The 19,327-nt window shown below is 40.5% G+C and overlaps 1 protein-coding gene across 1 annotated transcript in view; it reads left to right on the top strand.

The window, feature by feature from the left end:
• Positions 1–4,846: 4,846 nt before the first annotated feature.
• SEPTIN7 (septin 7) overlaps positions 4,847–19,327 on the top strand; it is a gene marked incomplete at its 5' end in the record, with an annotated part of 40,468 nt that continues 25,987 nt past the window's right edge. The window contains 3 exons of the mRNA XM_035128885.2: positions 4,847–4,873; positions 7,156–7,258; positions 17,723–17,829. Coding sequence (XP_034984776.2) covers positions 4,847–4,873; positions 7,156–7,258; positions 17,723–17,829 — 237 coding nt within the window. The remainder of the gene's footprint in view (positions 4,874–7,155; positions 7,259–17,722; positions 17,830–19,327) is intronic.

The raw sequence follows: 19,327 nt of genomic DNA, 5'->3' as shown, positions 1-19,327 counted from the left end.
TTAAATCTTGGTTGATTATAAATTTAAGAAAATAGAAAACTTTCCAGAAAACTCAAATCACTGTTCATATCCCTGTACCATCTAAATCGCATGAGTCATGCTGGGAGGAAGGGGATTAGGAGTTGAGGCTATAGTTGAGGCTATCACAAAGGAACTTGGCATATCTACACCATATGAGTTTCACTGGTCTCTGAAATCACCCATTGAGGCTTTATTTGCATGCCTGCTGGCGGGTTTGGTCAGGCTGCTGGGAACATGAAAACATGGCCTTTTCTGTTGTGGCTCCTCTCCTATTGAACACCCTCCTCTATATTTGACCCCATGCATTTTCAGTATGCCTTCAGTTAGATAGCCAGTTGGGGTTTAAATTGACTTTTTAAATTAATATGATAAGATTTTTTAAATGGCTAATTTGTATGTAGTTTTAATGACTGAGTTGATGATGATTTATTTTTATTGTCAATTGCTGTTTGCATGTCATGATAAAGCATAATCAGTGTGTACAAAAGGGTCCTGCTTTGCTCCCTCAGTGCTTCTGCTGTACTGTGCCTGGAGCAACAAGCAGTGACAGAGCGCGCCTCCCAGGGGCACGGCGCGCGTTCCCGGGGGTGTGGCGCGCCTCCCGGAGGGGCGTGACACACATTCCAGCGGCAGGGCATGCGTTTTGGGGGCGGGACGGGCGCCCCCAATGGCGCCCCTTGGAGCCCGCCGCTCGGAGCGGCCCGCCCCCACCGCCCCTATCTTCCTACACCCCTGGCAACAAGCCACAAGCCGTGTCCAAACCTGAACTCAAAGTTTCCCCCAAAGAAACTATCATCTTTAAGCCAACAACAAACCTTGGTTAGCACTTGGTTGTTTGGGGATAATTGGTTTGACACAGCAAGTCAAAGTTTGTGATTTGCTGCTCCCAGACTAGGTAGCAATGGGGAAGGACCTATGGTGGTGCATGCTGCTTGTTTGTGTTAAGACGTAATTCAACCTTCATTCTAGGTTGTGTTGATTTAGTCAGATAGTTACTTCAGATTGGAAGATCTCAACAGAAATCACAATAAGCCTTGTGAACAATTGAGGAAGGCCTTAGGACAGAGGTTGGCAACCTACGGCCCATGAGCTTCCTGGAACCAGCCCACGGCCGTTCCGTGGATTGGCGTGGGGATTCTGTGCTTTCTTTTCGTGGCACCATTTTTTCTCTTGCTGCGGGGACCGCTATTTCCGGTGCACTTCCAGGATGGAGGAGCGCCTATGTGCACATACTATTTCCGGCACTCTTCCGACCCGGAAGAGTACTGGAAATAGTTTGAGCAGGCGTCCGGCACACCAAGAGGTCTGCTGGGGAGTGGACCGGCCGGTCTCAAAAACATTGCTGACCCCTGCCTTAGGACTTTCAGAAGTAGACCGTTTTGTTGGTTGTCTAGGCAACCAACTGATCTGCTTTTTCAGGCACTTTGGGAAATGCTGGACTTGACTTTAGGCAAGATGACAACATTTTAGCTCTGCAAGCTAGGTTTCCTTATTTCCAGTTGTAGCAGCTAACTTTTTTACTTGCTGCTATTCGTTGCTCAAATGATAGAAATGTTAGTAACTTGGCAGGTGTTTCTTTTATAGTTTGGAAAATTGAAATACAATCATACCTTGGTTTAAGTACGCTTCGGTTTGAATACTTTCAGTTTAAGTACTCCGCGGACCCGTCTGGAACGGATTAATCCACTTTCCATTACTTTCAATGGGAAAGTTTGCTTCAGGTTAAGTACAGACTTCCAGAACCAATTACACTCATACTTCGGGTTAAGTACGCTTCAGGTTGAGAATTCCGCGGACCCGTCTAGAACAGATTAATCCATTTTCCATTACTTTCAATGGGAAAGTTCGCTTCAGGTTAAGTACGTTTCAGGCAGGGTGCATTTGATTTAAATCAAACTGATTTAAATCACGATTTAAATCACGATTTAAATCACTAGTCAGTAAGAAAACTGGAGGGTACGAAAAAATTTAAAAAATTGATTTTTATCCACCCTGGTTTCAGGTTAAGTACAGACTTCCGGAACCAATTGTGTACTTAAACCGAGGTACCACTGTAAAAATAATGTTCCACCTTCCTGGTATTAATTTGCTGCTGCTGCTGCTTCTGTATAATTTTCAAACTGGTGAAGACTTTATGACTATGGACCAGTTACATGTGCATAAACAGCATACTTCAGGTGCTGCACATATGGAGAAACTGAGAGTTCTGTAAACATAGGCTCTCTGTTGCTGAGGTGTACAGGCATTTTGTCCCCAGTGCACAGTTGAAGCACAGGCTTGGAGAGATGGATGGATATACATGCTCGCTCACTCATTCTAAAATGCATATGAAATGTGTTATTTCCTTAAGCTTGATGTAGACTTAAGTAGTGAGAGGGAATGGATAAATGTTGGTCCAACTACTGTACCTAGAAGATGCTTGGGGCATCCCTTTGAGCACTATATGTGGAGGTAGTGTGATGCAAACCAAGTAGCTGGCTAATATGGGGCCATTCAGCAGCAGCATATTTAAGAAGTTCTCCATTTGGGCTTTATTGTGGGAAAAGCTTGGCAGTCAAACACACAAGGGCTATGTGTAGGAGTCAATAGATGGAAAGGGTGGAATGAGTTGCCAGTAGAGGATGCAGTTTGACTAGCTTGTCAATTCAAGGGTTTACGCGACTGGTACAGGGTTATTATGTATATTCATCTTGCATCACATTTATGGTCTTCTTATAATGTGCAGGTTGTTCTCTCAATCTGTCTCCATGTTTAATTTTTAAGACATATTATGACTGCTATGGGATTCTTCATAATGCATATGTTTAAGGAACCACACTACGGTATTCAAATTGTACCTATTACATTGTATGTTACCATAATCAAACTAGTGAAACAAAGTACTAGAAAGCTCATAAGAATTTTCCAGTGACTAGCATACAGAATAATCTGGAACATCACAGAAAGCTATGATAGCTGTAACATTGACTATTTGTCTTTGCCCTGCAGCTGTTTGATCTTACCAATCCCTTAATTGCTTTTTATTATTTATTAAAAACACTGCTCATATTGGGGCACTGTACAACAATATAAATATGCATCAGGGTGGATAAAAATCAATGATTTTTTTTAAAAAAATTAAAAATTGGATTTTTATTTAAATTAGTTTTTTTAAATTTAAATTGGATTTTTAAAATAAAATGCTTTTGGAGGAAAAATCTTTCTAAAGATAGTTTTCTATTTAAGTGACATTATATTCCAAAGGCTATTCATCAGGAAATAAGGATTTGGTTTAAGTTTTTCTTGTGTGCTAAAACTCAATCTAAGTTGTTGGTGTTTTTTATTGTTTAAACACATCAGTTAACAAACATAGATCCATATGCTATAATGTTATTGTTTTCGTTAAATAAATTGTTTAAATTGTTATGAAGGAAATGGTTATTTTTCTCCTTCCAATCAAGTACAGTACAGCAGAAAAGGTATCAAAATATAAACAGTTAACTTCTTAAACCTCACCATAATTTCAGTTATCTGCCTATGTATTTCTAATAGTATAACCAAATCAGTATTTTTTGATATAACTGTAAAAACTACTCTGAAAATTTAATATTCTAAAAATGAAACCTTCCTCTGGTTGTGAATATGAAGATTATACCAGCAAGAACAAGTATTTCCGCAAAAAAGAAAAAACAAGATTTAAATCAAGTCATACTGACTAGTGATTTAAATCAAGTCTGACTGACTAGTGATTTAAATCGTGATTTAAATCGATTTGATTTAAATCAAATCCACCCTGAAATGCATGCCAAAACATTAGAATACAGGAAGAAAAGTAGGGCAGAATTAAAATTATAACACACTGAGATAAAGCACTAGTGACCAGTTGGATAGCTTAGTTGGTTAGAGTGTGGTGTTGCTAACACCAAGGTTACAGGTTTGATCCCCATACGGGACAGCTGCATATTCCTGCATTGCAGGGGGTTGGACTAGATGATCCTCAGCATCCTTTCCAACTCTATAATTCTTTGATTAAATGAAGACTAGGGAGCACAATGTGTTTTAAAAGACACTTACACATCATTAATGTGGATAGTCTCAGAAGTTCTTGGGGAAGGTAGTTGAAGTTTAATAGAAAATACCCTCCCTCTCGTGGTCGCTAGTTGTACTTCCATAGGCTGCAACATGACCCGGAGAGCTTATAATAGTAGTGATTGTGTAAATCTGTAGGAACAAAAGCACCATTTCAGGTATCCTTGTCTGAAGTTGTTTTATGTTTATCTTACATAAATTGTTGACTTGTGATTGGATGTCATCCAAGGATTCCCCCTTAAGGTCTGGTGCCACAGAGTACCTGCAAACTTTTTTCACTGGGTGAGTCCTAGGAAGAAAAATGGCACAAATAATATTTTTATCATAATATAATTACTGATTTGGCATTTGTGATGACTGCATGCCATTAAAAACCTTCACTGGAGGTTTTTTAACAAGTTGGTTGGCCGTCAGAGATTATTTAACTGATTTCTGCATTGCAGGGAGATGGAATAGATAATCCTTTGAGTATTTTCCAACTCTACAATTCTATAATTTTCTTGTTTGCAACCCTCTTGCAACAGATCTAGAACTGTTCACAAATGCATATTTTGTACTAGTAGTTTAGGTACCAGATAATGAACTAAAAAAAAAAGTATAGCTAACTGTGTGGTCTGAACAATTGTAAGTAACTCTTCTTTTCCTCTCTTTCTTCTTTATGAAAATCTGCACCTGCCTGATATTGCTGAACTGCTGGAATTCATCACCTACTATGACTTTTGGCTGTGTCTTGTCTATATCTGGATGGTTGGAATGATGGAAACACATTGTTTACAAAGTAGCTGTAAGTATCTTGATTTTTCAAGCAACTGTGTGCAGCCCATTCTCCTTCATATATGCCAGGGTCAGCAAACTTTTTCAGCAGGGGGCCGGGTCCACTGTCCTTCAGACCTTGTGGGGGGCGGGACTATATTTTGGAAAAAAAATATGAATGAATTCCTATACCCCACAAATAACCTAGAGATGCATTTTAAATAAAAGGATACATTCTACTCATGTAAAAACATGCTGATTCCCGGACCGTCCAGGGACCGGATTTAGAAGGTGATTGGGCCGGATCCGGGCCTTAGTTTGGGGACCCCTGATATATGCCTTTGTTACAGGGGATCCAAATGGATTTTCCCAAGGTAGCTATTCTGTGTAAAGGTACTGCCTTTCTCCAGCACTCAGACAACATATCTGTCTATTAGGAAACCTTACTTTTCTACTTTCCTACCCCTTCAGTTTGTCTGTTACTATGATGCTATGTAGAACAGCTACTGGGCACCTATTGGCTAATATCAATGACGTTACTCTTCAGGAGTGACATTACTTTACCCACACCTATTATTTTTAATTGTACTTTAAAAAAAAAACTTGAGGGAGGTGATAATGTCATCTTAAGTGCTCATTGGGACTAAAATTTCCCCAAAAATATTCCATTTCTGAAAATGTATTTTTCATAAAACTTAATATATGGGCATGATAACATTAGATAGTTGCAAAGTTGCAGTTATCTTGAAGCCTTCTTCATTTGTTCCATCAACAAAGGAAGATAGAATTACAGAGCCCCCCCCCAACCACTGTGCTTCTGCTGCCCCTGCCCTTCACCTCAACATTTATAGAGGGTTTGTACCTAAAGTTAGGAACTTGGGTACAACTGTGGTGGCTAATACATGCATAGTATTCTAGATATCATTATCTAGATACCATTTTGTTCAGTATGTGGAAGTTGAGGGCAGAGTCGGTGGGTACAATCCTGCTCCCCCTCCCCACGTTATGTGGACAGATCAAGATAAATACTAAGACCAAGGAAATGTCATATTCGATTATATCTAATAATAATCACTTCGGGTGTAGTACGCTTAATACCTTAATAGTTTTTAAGGCACTTTATTTTTTCCTAATTGAATCTTTCAGTTCAAATATATTTTGGCTGCTGGAAACTTTTGTAAAATTAACACAATTTATTTCTTTGGTTTTCATTTACTAATGTAAGTCGAGTTAGCATCTCGTTATATTTAGGACATTGGAATTACCTTATGTACTTGCTTATCTGTTAGAGCTTCTTGCTGTGAGTGGCCTGCCAGTGAGGCTAAAACCCCATTACTGCTGTTCATTCCATCACATACTCCTGTGCTTCTTTTTAAAGTTTTCCTCTGGCCTTTGAATTTTGCACAGTCCTCAAAAAATTGAGAGAGAAAAATCTTTTCCCTCCCCTTTCAAGAAGGAGAGCAGGATATTTCCTTTTCAGAAATTTTAATCCTGCTTTCTGTTAAATGGGGATGAGAAGTTTTATTGCTGCTGCCAGCAGGATCATAGGTGACGAGGTATAGTTATGTATTGTGTGAAAAAGCTGATCCAATTGACAACTCCTGCTTTTTGTATTAAAAAAATAATCTTGAGCTGACATTGTAAAGGCTTTCTGGAGAACAAAATGCTTAAGGAAATGTTAGCAAACAGATCTTTGTTAACTTCTGAATTCTATTTCTTCAATCTAAAATAACAGTTAAGCGGATAGTAGGAAGCCATAACTATGCTGCTCCACCCACTGTTTTTAAACCACACAGCTGAGACTCTCCTAGTTCTTCCTAAAATGAGAGCTGGCTCGCAGCAAGCAGTTGTAGCCAATCACCTGGCCCTGGGCAACTGCTAGGCTTTTCTGAAGCATTTGCCAGAGCCAATCAAATGACGGAGCCACAATTTTTTTACAGATGGCTGAAGTTCTGTGCCTATTGCAGATGATAGAATGAGCGGTATCTGAAAATATGCATTCCCAGCAGGGAATTACCTTCCAAGTCATTGCTGTTTGCTTCTGGGGGGTCAGTCAGAATGTTCATGCCATGAACAGAAGTGTCATGAGTCCTGAATGCCCTTGCATTGTGTATTCAGATGTTCAAAAATTATGTGATTGACTAAAAATATTTTCAGGGGGTAGGAAGGGGTGTGTCTACAAGCTGAGGTGCTGAGAAGGCACTATCTTTTGGTAATTAACATGTAAAATAAGCACTTCTACGGTTGTCCATAATCAGTATGAAATTATAATTGTCCTAGACGATAATCTGATTTTATATTTTTTTATCTTAGCAACAGAAGAACCTTGAAGGATATGTGGGGTTTGCAAATCTCCCCAATCAAGTTTATAGAAAGTCAGTGAAGAGAGGGTTTGAATTCACACTCATGGTTGTAGGTAAGTTGTACTTTAGCATGTGTCAAATGGTGACTGCCTTCTTTATTAAAAAATAGTAGATAATGTACATATTAACAAATTGCCTGTGTCATACTTTAAATTCCACTTTGGACGTCAATTGTTTTGAGTACGCAAAGAAAGAAAGTTTAAATGTGGTTGCAGTGTGTATTGCAGGGTTTGAAAATGCTTGCCCTGCTCTTGGCAAGTGGCACGAGGCATTCAGGTTGTGATGATTTCAATAAACAAGGTTTAGATTTTTGTGGAAGGGAGAAGTTGAGTTGAAAAGCTTTGAAGAGACATTTACTTGAATCTTTAAACTGTAATGCTTATTTATTTATTACCTGCTCTTCACCCTCAGGTCTCATTAAAACATAATATTAAAAAGAGTTTGAAACAACTTACGATCATAAAATTAAGATGGGTTCTGTAAATTTACACCTCAAATGCCAAAGGCCTGGGTAAAGGGGTGCATCTTTAGCATTCTCTGGAAGCTGTACAATGAAGGTGGCAGGTGCTCTGCGGGGAGGGAGTTCCATAGCTTAGTGGCTGCCACTAAGAATGCCCTCTCCCAGGCCGCTGTTGAGCCTCTGAGGGTGGAGGAACTACCAAGATGTCCCCTGCTGATCCCAGTTTTCAAGAGGGTCTATAAGGAAGGAGGTGGTCTTTCAGATATTTGGAGCCTGAGTTGTTTAGGGGTTTAAACACCCAACATGAACACTTCAATTGGGCCTGGAAATGATGTGGCAAGCAGTGCAGTTGTTTTAAAACGGGTTCTATGAGATGTTAGTGGAACCCCGGGAAATAATCTGGCTGCTGCATTTTGGACCAACTGATGTTTCCAAGTCATCTTCAAGGGCATCCCAACATAGAGCACATTGCACTAATCCAATCTGGAAGCTATCAGAGCATGCAAAGGAAGGGAAAACATTGTTTCTTTTTGGTTTGGTTCATGTGTCACACTGACTAAGCCAAACCAGTTTGTGGCAAATCTAGAGAGAGCTTAACCACAAGCCTGGGTTTGGATAAAGGTTGGCTTAGCTCAGCATGGGGTGGCATCAGACAGAACAAAAAAGAAACCAGGTGGTTGCAAGCTCCTCTCTGGGAGCCCACTAAGCTACAAGAATCTTGTCGGCTCCAAATGCCCTGCCCTACCCACCTCTCAAAATTGCTTATATGGGGTTTCCACATACCTGACAACCAGCTTCAAAGCCTTTTGCTGTTTGCAGAGGTATTTAAGGCAGCCCCCACCCCCTTAGAGTCTCTGGAGGCTGAAACAGGAGCATGAGTGCTATATTAAAGCCTTTCCCAAAAGCGCTCTTTAAAGCAGCTCTATACTTCTCTTTTAAGCAGAGTGGGTGCTTGAGACGAGGCATTACCCACTAACTCATTAAAAGTGCAGGGCTGCTTTTAATTTCACTTTTGATGAGTGGGGATTAAATCCTGTTGCCTTGGCTGCACAATCCTGTTCTTGATGGGCAACCCTTGTGGGTTGAAGTGGACCCACTGGCGATTTGCAGACCACAGGTTTCCCACCCCTATACTAGGCCATAATTTGGCTTAGTAGGACATGTGAACCTGGCCAATAACGGCTCTGTATTCATTTCAAGTATACAATATTACAATTTATATGGGTGGTGTAGGTTGTCACTTACTACCTGACAGCAGGCATTCAATGCCGTAGAGCAGGCATGTCAAACCTGCGGCCCTCCAGATGTTTTGGCCTACAACTCCCATGATCCCTAGCTAGCAGGACCAGTGGTTGGGGAAGATGGGAATTGTACTCCAAAACATCTGGAGGGCCGCAGGTTTGACATGCCTGCCGTAGAGGGTATTAAAACCTCAAAATGACATGGCCGAAGGTTGTTTCATGAACAAACATCATGGAGGACTTTGCTCAAGTGCTTTTCATCAAGGCATTGAAATAGACAACCCCGTTTTTCCAAAGTGGTGAATAAATGGCAAAATTGCAACTTTTCATTGCGCATAATCTTGCTGTGAATTTCAATTACAAGAGTTTGGTGTTAAAACTACTTTAAACCCACTTTTCTTCTGTTTGTGAATAAGTTCCCTAATCTGACTGGCTGTTGTCCATGCATAAAATATGCATGAAATGTTGATTGTAGATTTGCCAAGAATTTTTTCATCTGTGCCAGTTGTTGTCCTGCTCTCATTATTAGTTGCCTAGATGGCTGCATTTAGTTTCTGTAAAAATTGTTAATTTACATTCATTCAGAAGCTGGAGTAGTTTTACTTGGATCGTTTTCTTCAGGCTTTTCTGGTTAGGGGTGTGAACTTCCTGCATTTCAATTTCTCAAACTAAAGCAGAGAAAGGATTGTGATTGAGGCAAAGGTCAGCTAAAATGTCTGTGTGCAAAAGAACTGTAGTAGAGCCAAATAACTTGTTCAGATATTTTTATCTAGAAAAGCTGCATATTATCACTCTCTGTAGTTGTAGAACTGCATTCTTCAGTTTGTTAATAAATGTACTTCCAGTTATTTGAAATACGTAATGTTGGTGGCTTTTTAACATTGATTTTAAACATTAAAGCTGGTCAGTTCCATACATTGTTTGGCGCTTTAACTTAATTATTTCTTTATCATCACTTTTTTATTGAGCAATTTAGGCTCTCTTATGCACATAGTACATGTATGGCATAAGCTTATCTAATAGTGTACATTTTAAAAAGTTTAGTGCTGTGGTTCTCAGTTTTGGGGTGGGCACTTGCAGTGTTTCAGATATTCCAAGGAAGGATTGAATCCTGATTCAAATGGATTATATTCCTCTTGTTTCCTGCCCTCACTTTCTCAAACACTTGGCTGAATTGGAGCACGCATTACTGGGAACACTGTTCTCACTATCCCATCATCCCAATATATCTTAGGAAAAACTTTTGCTTTGTTCTAATGGGGTTGGGATTTTTTAGCTGACCTAGAGGGAATGCACTGGAAGTTACTGAGAAGAGAATGGAGCAGGTGTCGGTAGATGAATGATGGTGTTTCTTGGGAGCTGTCGGATGAGAAGATGTAGGCATAATATATTAGTAAATCAATTGCTCCCTCTACTTATGCAAAGTGCCATGCAGAAACGCATTCCCCATGTAATGCATGACTTGCTGAGTGGGATCTCTCTGCCTTTTGGTTACTCACCCCACAGTGATGTGTGAAATTGCCTCCCCCCCCAAAAAAAAACCCTGCTCTTGTTTAAACTCTGTAGTCAGAAGTTTTCAGTGTGATATATGGGACTGTCTTGTCTACTTTGAATTTATTTAAGCTGACATTGTCACTCAAACTGGAGGAATGTAGACTTGCAAATGATTGCAAGCAGAACTAGTTCCCAACCTGGCTATTGAAAACCATTGGCAACTCCCCACTCACACACGAATGTGCACACGTGCCATTTTTTGCTCTGAAAGTGGGTAGGGACCCCCGGAATGGGCTGGAATGGGGGAATCCCCACTCCTGTGCATCCTGGTGACATTCACAGTTGTTGGGAATGGAACCCAAGTGTAAGTGGCTGTTCCCCTGTAATTAGATTTTTTAAATAGTGTTTTCTTTAGAGATGTCAGGATGTTAAAATTGCCTCAGACAGGTGGTTATTGTGCCTCTGCCTTAAAAGAAAAATCACAGTATTTCATACTATTGTTCATATAGAAATGAAACTTTGCCAAGGGATAGTTATTTATGGGAATGTCCTGGAGTGCTTCCTACTTATTCTTGGACAGTTTCTTAGATGATGATAATTTAGTGAGCTTCCACTCTTCACATGTTTCTGTGATTCTCTTGTTTGTGGAAGTCTGCAGGATTACCGTAAGTCCTGTTCTGCTCCTTCCTACCCCATCCCTTCTTCAGGGTTTGCTGCGAGGAAGAATGGTGCAGGTTTTCCAGTGGAGTAAGGTAAAGGGACCCCTGACCATTAGGTCCAGTTGCGGCGCTCATCTCGCTTTACTGGCTGAGGGAGCCGGCGTACAGCTTCCAGGTCATGTGGCCAGCATGACCAAGCCGCTTCTGGCGAACCAGAGCACTGCACGGAAATGCCATTTACCTTCCCACCGGAAGGTAATAGATACCTATTTATCTACTTGCACATTGATGTGCTTTCGAACTGCTAGGTTGGCAGGAGCAGGGACCGAGCAACGGGAGCTCACCCCGTCACGGGGATTCGAACCGCCAACCTTCTGATTGGCAAGCCCTAGGCTCTGTGGTTTAACTCACAGCGCCACCCGTGTTAGCTGGGGTTATACATGATGGAAGGACAAATCTGTAGGACAGTTGTAAATGAACATTAAAGTCATTAATACAACTTGAGATTCATAGGGAATGACAATTTTCTGAAGTTAACCTATTTCTGAAGAAGTGTGCAGGTGCACAAAAGCTCATACCAATAACAAACTTAGTTGGTCTCTAAGGTGCTACTGGAAGTATTTTTTTTATTTTGTTTCTATTTCAGCTAAGTTAATGGTTTCCTTGTGGTGTGCAAGTGAATTGTGAAATAGTTATGTTGCATTGTTGTAACTGGCAGCCAATTGAATTGCTATTCTTGTTTTAAAAAACAAACAAAACATTCATCACTTTACCAAATGCAATGGAGAGAAATTAGACAGTTGGCTCTTACTTATTTCATTAAAATATATACACCACTTGATTGTAAAAGAAAACAACCCCTCAAAGCGTTTTACAAAAACATAAAACAATAAAACTGAGAAACATTCACATTTCTACTTTAAAAAATACAAAAGTTAAAATACTAAAATTAAAATTGCCTCAACTTTCTAAGCATCTGGGTAAAGGTAAAGGGACCCCTGACCATTAGGTCCAGTTGTGGACGACTTGGGGGTTGCGGTGCTCATCTTGCTTTACTGGCCCGAGGGAGCTGGCGTACAGCTTCTGGGTCATGTGCCCAGCATGACAAAGCCGCTTCTGGCGAACCAGAGCAGTGTACGGAAACTCCGTTTACCTTCCCGCCGGAAGGTACTTGCACTTTGATGAGCTTTCAAACTGCTAGGTTGGCAGGAGCTGGGACCGAGCAACGGGAGCTCACCCCGTCGCAGGGATTCCACCGACCTTCTGATCGGCAAGCCCTAAGCTCTGTGGTTTAACCCACAGCGCCACCCGCGTCTTGTCTAAACAAGAATGTTTTAGCTGGCACCGAATAGTACAGTGAAGGCAATTGCTTGATCTCAAGAGGCAGAGAGTTCTAAGATTCAGGTGCTGCCACAAGTTCACAATTTAATTCTTACAAATGTAGAAACAGTTGAGTGGGCATGTGGCGTAGGGTGATCTTGTAGGTAAACTGGTCCCAAGTTGTTAAGGGTTTTATATGCTAATACTAACAATCTGAATGTGGCAACCAGTCCTGATCGCTGAACAAAGGTGTTATACACTGACATGGCCTCGCTCCTGTCCCCACTTGCTAGTACTGTTAACCAGTTGTATTTTATATAAAGCATATGCAACAAATGTGATAAACAGTTCAGTACTATAACTTGTGCAAAATTTTGGATTTTGTGACTGTAAACGGTCCAGTCATGCGATAGATATCAAAAAACAGAGCTGAAATCTAGCTTGATAGAACTCACTCAAATACAGGGAGCAAACATTTTAGGTGTATCCAATTGACATGTGGGTCCTTTTGGACTCGTAATTAGGCAGAATGTGGGTCAGAACGTGCTTATATGTGCTCTGCTGATGTGCGGGGGCCGGGAATGGAACCACTGCATGAAATGGTCGCTGCCTGTACTGTCTCAAATACAGCTGCACTCTTTCAGCTATATGTTGTAAGTCTAACTTCATATGATTTGCTTTCTAATAAGTTTCAATCCAAATTCTAATTAATTCATAAAATGTTCTTTTAAAATGGTGGCTAATCTAATACAAGTGTACATTTTTCTCTAACAGGCAGTGGGAAATTATATAGTGTCCACAAAAGCATAGGCTTGTTCAAAGAGTAATTCCGTAATTGCAGTGCAAGTCATCTTCCTCCATAATTAAAGAAATTTACCAATCTAAAAACAAACTATGTTAACCAGTGTATATATAACACTTAAAACCTACATCAAATTTTTATATAGCAGCAACTGTGTTTACACTGGCCAACAAATTACAAGTGTGAACTGCTTTTGAGGATTTGCACTTGCAGCTTCAAAATATTTTTTTTTAGCTGCAAACACACTGTTAAGGTATGGTTGCTATTCTACATGAGTCGTACAAAATCAAATCAAGCTGTCTAACCAGTTTAGTGGAACAGTTCCAGTGAGCAGCAACAGAAGAGACTACTGAAAAAAATCGCTGCTTTCCCCAGGTGGAAAAAGTTCTGGGAATAGCCTGGATCATACTTGCAATTAGTATACTGTTGGAAGACATTCATGGATAGGTTCCTGAAAGGGACAGGGGATGGGTATCTTCACAGCTGGAGAAGTGTTTCAGGCTTTGCTTGACTTGAGACTGACACTGATCTTTTGGCTTCTTATATACATTCTGACTGCATCCAGTACGCAAGTAAACATGAATTTAATTTAAGGGACAGTAGTTGCTAGTTTAAGGTATGATACCTGGAATATTAGTAAACTTTTTATATACAGCTTGCATTGGATAACTTGAAACTTTACTTTCTCAAACAAGACACAGGGTGTCTGTTGTGGGGGAGGAAGGGAAAGGAGATTGTTAGCCGCTTTGAGAATCCTTCGGGTAGTGATAAAGCGGGATATCAAATCCAAACTCTTCTCTTCTTCTTCTGCTGACTCAGCAGATTTAGGCAGCTTGCAGTACACAGGAAAGCCAGTAAAAGATGTTTGTAGAATTGCTACATAAATAGTGCTGACTGGTTCATATCTAACTCAAATTCCAAAAAGAATGTTGCTTTTGTTTTTATTCCCTTACTATAGCCTAGCAAACTGTGCACGGTAGGTAACCTGGTTGCCAGAGCAGTTGAGGCTTCATGGGCCTATGACTTTAACCTCTCCAATGATCCATCTGAGGCTTTAAGTTTTATATCTGAAAACAAATAGATTTGGACCGCTACCTCCGTGATCAAAGCCATAAAAGGATGACTTGTACAGAAATTGCCCAGTCAAAATGTCAAGTTAGTGACTTCTTCAGGTCAGTGCAGATTGCTGTTTGCCGCAACTTCTAATGTCTTAGAAGAATCTAGGGCAGGAAGGCCATACCTCTCAACAAGATGCATTTTTTCTTTCAGACTTGGTTTCATTTACTTAGTTTGCTAATACCTGGCAATACATCTCCATCTCAATCAGCATGACCCCCTTCTTTGCTAGGAGTGCTGAATGCAAAGGCCAGCCTCTTGAATGGAGTCTGTGCACGAACGAACGCCGCACACACACACACTCTATTAGAAATGCAACGTATTTTAGAGAAGAGATATATTGTTCCTAACCTTGAGGGTTTTTTTTATAATATTTTTATTGGTTTTATAATAACAAAAACATAAAACATAAAAAAGATACATTCTGTATTCTTATTTCTTAACTCTACAGACTTCCTCACATCACCCTTTTGAGCTCATTTTTTTGCTATTTAAATTTTGCAGTTTCCAAATATCTTAATTTAACATCATACCTCATATTTTATACCTTAATTCTTAATTCTTACACATTTATCTTTACAAAAAATCTTCTTAATTTCTCTCCTATAATATCATAATTCTCTTAACTTTTATACAATTTCAAAACCATTATTCCCTACCCAAAAATATCCATACCTCCTTTTCTATATCTTCTTCTTTAATTCCGTCTTTAAACTAGTTCATCCCCCCTTCCCCTTGGAATCGGTGTCTCCAGAAATTTCAGCTAGCTCCTTAAAAACTTTCCAGGTTCAGACCGTCATTATCCACTCAATTAAAATAAATCAATATTCCACCTTCACCCCACTCCTACTCTGTCCCAATCCATCCCTTGCTCAGCCCGCTTCTCCCCCTGCTGCACTCCCAACTTTTTATCTTCAATCTCCTTTTCTTTCTGGCCCCAACCTACATCCTCCCCCCCCCCTCAATGGGATGGCAACCTTTCTGATTTTCCCTTTTTTGGGGGACTTTCGAATCAAATCCAATCCCTGTTCCTCCCCTCCCACCGGTGGAACAGTGATCTTCTTCTTCTTCTTCTTCTTCTTCTTCTTCTTCTTCTTCTTCTTCTTCTTCTTCTTCTTCTTCTTCTTCCTTATATTTTTCACAGTTTAAATCTCCTGGTTCAAAATTCAGTTCTGTTGGTTCAGCAGTCTTCTCCTCCAAGATTAATGTTTTCCCATTAGAGTTGAGCATTTCCTCTTTAATTTCCAAAAAAAATTCCAGAATCAAATCCCACTGTATATTTTCTTCCTCCGAATCCAGAACCCTCTCCTCCATCTTGTTGTTGTTCTCCAATTCCATAAGTGTGACAGCCAGAAATGGTATTATTATTGTCTTTGTTTTTTTGTTTTCGAAGCTTAAAAAAGGATAAAGTCCCATCCAAACTGGTTCCAACTTCTATTTCTTTAATCTTCCTCCTAATGTTCAATTTTAAAGTCTATGCTGAGCAGTCTTCGAATTCAATACTAGGTAGCCTGTCAGTAGCTCACAGTTTCTCGGTCTCCGATAGGCAGACACATTCCTTTCTATTGTGACGACATAATGGCGGCCATCCGGTCCTTCCTTTGACCCGACTCCAATTTCCAGGGGGGTTTCCTCTTATCAGAACACAGTCCTTTGCAGAGATCTAAGCACAGTTCAACTCTCCCCCTTACTCTGCTTCAGGGAAGGATTTTAAAGCCAATTTTTGGCCAATTCATTACTCCACTGCGTCCTCCAGTACTCAAATGGGGAGACCGACTTCCCTTTTAAGTCTCATCCCATAACCAATTACAAAGTCCAATTCATAAATTTTTCACTTAGTCCAAATCTCTTCTTTTTAAAGGGAAGAATCCACCGCTTACAGGCTGTCGGCTCGGAGCTTCGCTCCGTGGAGGTAGCGATTGTGCTCAAAATGGCTCCCGCGACTGCAACTCCGCTGGCTCTCAGGGCTCCAAGGAGCTTACCGGGCAGCAGAGGAATCGCTCCGGGGCACTGCCGAGCAATCTGCGCCCCCGGAATGCTCGATCCAGGGTTTTTGGGGGGTGTCTCGTCGCCCCCGTGGAATCCTCCACGCAGCCAGAAACCTTGGAGCTCGAGGTTTCTGCGCCGCTCAGTCCGTGCGGCAGACCGGAAGTGCTAACCTTGAGGTTTTGTTGTTCTTCTGACTGGCACACAAAATACTGGTTCTGCTACGCTCCTACTGTGTATTTAAATCAGGAGTCACCTGATTTTTGAACCCACGGACACATTTATAAACTGGAAGAGTATTGTGGGCACCAAATGTGTTCTCCCTTCCCCAGCTGTAACCTCCCTGTAATCACCCGACAACATCAAAACCAGGCTTGAAAAATGCCTTCTATTGATTATAGCTTGATAGCAATAGGCAAGAAGGAATTTTATGCATATGAGTGGGTCAGCTAGAGGAGGAGACACAGAGGCTCTATCCCTGCTGTGTGCCAAGTTTAGAAACGGCTGCCCTCCTTCTGACAGCCGCTAACTAGTTAAAACATTTTTACATGCTGGCAACATTTATTGACTTATTTACAAGGCAAGTCATCCTCTTCCTGTTGATTGGAATTTTAAGACTAGGTGGATCTGGAATTTGATTTTCAGATGACGTCTGGAACTCATGGATCTTGTTAAAGATAAAATTCAAAAATCTCCCTTCCCTTGCTTCAAAAGATGAGAAAGAAGCAAGAGCCTTTACATCAGTTATCCACAAAGGCATGCACCATAGATGCCATAGCAACTGCCCTAGCTTGAGAGGCTGAGGTAGTTCATAAAATTTCCTATTGTAAACATGCAGGAAGCTGGGCAGATTGTTTGGGGGGTGGGTGGTGGGTGGGAGGGACCGATTATCACTGCTAATCAGAGCCAGTAGGGATTCTACATTATAAACAAAGGGAAAGTGAGCAGGAAAGTTTGTTACCACATCATTATCAGTATCATCGTGGAATTGGATATTGCAACTGGCTAACAGAAAATAAACATGGGCTACGAAGCCCAGCCCCAAACTAGAGGACCTCTGTTTATAAAGAAACAATAAGACTGCAGTCCTAATCCCACTTATCTGGAAGTAAGCCCCATTGAATTCAATAGGACTTTTGAGCAGATATGGTTAGGGTTCCACTGTAATGTATGAGCTAGCTGCAATAAACCCTTATTAGCATAGAAATGTCACTTATGTTTGGAAAGGTTGTTATAGGCTTATTGGTTGTTTTGTTTTTAAATGATAACACAATGTTTCCCTTTCAGCTACATCAAGCTGGATGTTGCCTTCGACTGTTTTCCACTGCATTCAATTTTTTTTCCTGTGAGCTGTTTATAGGCCAGTAAGCATTTATGTGATCATTCTAACTATATGATCATTCTAATTGCATTAATATTAACTTTTTTTTCTTAAATAGGTGAATCTGGATTGGGGAAATCAACACTAATCAACTCGTTATTCCTGACAGACCTGTATTCTTCAGAGTATCCAGGACCTTCACATAGAATTAAAAAGACTGTGCAGGTTTGCATGGAAAAATATATATTATATTTTTTATTCTAATACAGTGGTACCTCGGTTTTTGAATGTAATCCGTTCCGGAAGACCGTTTGAGTTCTGAAATGTTCGAAAACCGAAAACTCAGGTAGGCCTCAAGATCTTGCACTCAGTGGAAGCCGCGTGGGATGTTCGACTTCCAAGGCATGTTTGAAAACCAAAGCATTTTTACTTCCGGGTTTACAGCGTTCGAAAACCAAAATGTTCGTCAACGGAGAAGTTCAAAAACCAAGGTACCACTGTATATGTTGGTCTGCAAATGGAGGCTACTGTTAGGATACTAGAAGCATGTTGACTAGTAGCATGAGTAATATATATGCATATATATTACTGCAATTGCATCTTAGCTGTGAAGTAATTGTTCCAACATATCTGAAGAGTACCTTCTGATAACATTATTCAATCATTTGTGATTACTGACGGCTTAGACTGCAATCTGAATGCTGCTTACCTTTGAGTAACACCCACTGAATTCATTAGGACTGTCTTCTGAAAAGATGTTGCCAGAATTGTGTTGTTAGCTGATAGGGGAATTGGTTTTCGGTGTCTGCTCGGACGTGATTTTCGGTGCCGCAGAAGTGAGTCCCCGTGCTGTGCTGCACCAATTTAGCACAGTGTGTGAGCGGGTGGCATAGCTGCCAAGTCTCCCGTTTTTTTGCGGGAAACCCCCGGATTTTAATCCGTTTCCCGCTGTTATCCCAAATAGAAAAAAATCCCGGAAATCCCCCGGAATTCCTACCTGCCAGGGAGGCTCCATTTGGGTGCCGCTCTGCCCATGTCTGGGCACCAGAAATAGGGCAGAGCGGCACCTTAGGTTGCTGACCCCTGATCTCTTTAGTCTTTCCTCACTTTCATTACCCTTGATACTGCTATGAAATATTGCTAATATTTTATAATAAGGAAATGGGGATAGGGGAGAATGTGGGATGCAACATATTGTTAAGTGTATTTGAAAAAGCTGGTAAGTCTAAACATTAGAAACGCTGTATGTTGATCTTGTTTGCCTTTGAAAGAAAACAAGTCCCAATTCTTTCTGTTGCTGCTTCATTAATTCCCAGGCAATAAGTAGATATTAAATTTAAGAAAAGAAACATTTTGAAGTACATTTGAAACTGCATGAAGTATTTTTTAAAGCTGATGCAACTTACATAAAAATAAGCCTTTATTCTTCTCTGTAAATTGGTTTTTGCTTTCCTATGGGTTTTAAGACTACAGTATTCAAATTCCTGGGTGTGTTTAGAACTGGCTTCATAGCAGGGAACTGAACATGAACCTAATCATATCCTGTGAAATAGACATTTGAAACTTATTTTTGAAAGGGGGGGCACCAGAGAACGTGTCTTCCTTTAGGAAATGGGTGATCAAGCAAGAGAGCTTTAATATTCCACAGTCTGGCATAATATTGTTAACTTGAACTTGATCTGTGTGACCTGCTTAAGTGCTGTGCATGGGAAAATAGCCATTT

Source organism: Zootoca vivipara, chromosome 12 (assembly GCF_963506605.1).
Source record: "Zootoca vivipara chromosome 12, rZooViv1.1, whole genome shotgun sequence".
NCBI lineage: Eukaryota > Metazoa > Chordata > Lepidosauria > Squamata > Lacertidae > Zootoca > Zootoca vivipara.
Note: the sequence above shows the minus strand (reverse complement) of the source record. Positions and strands in the feature narration are given on the sequence as shown.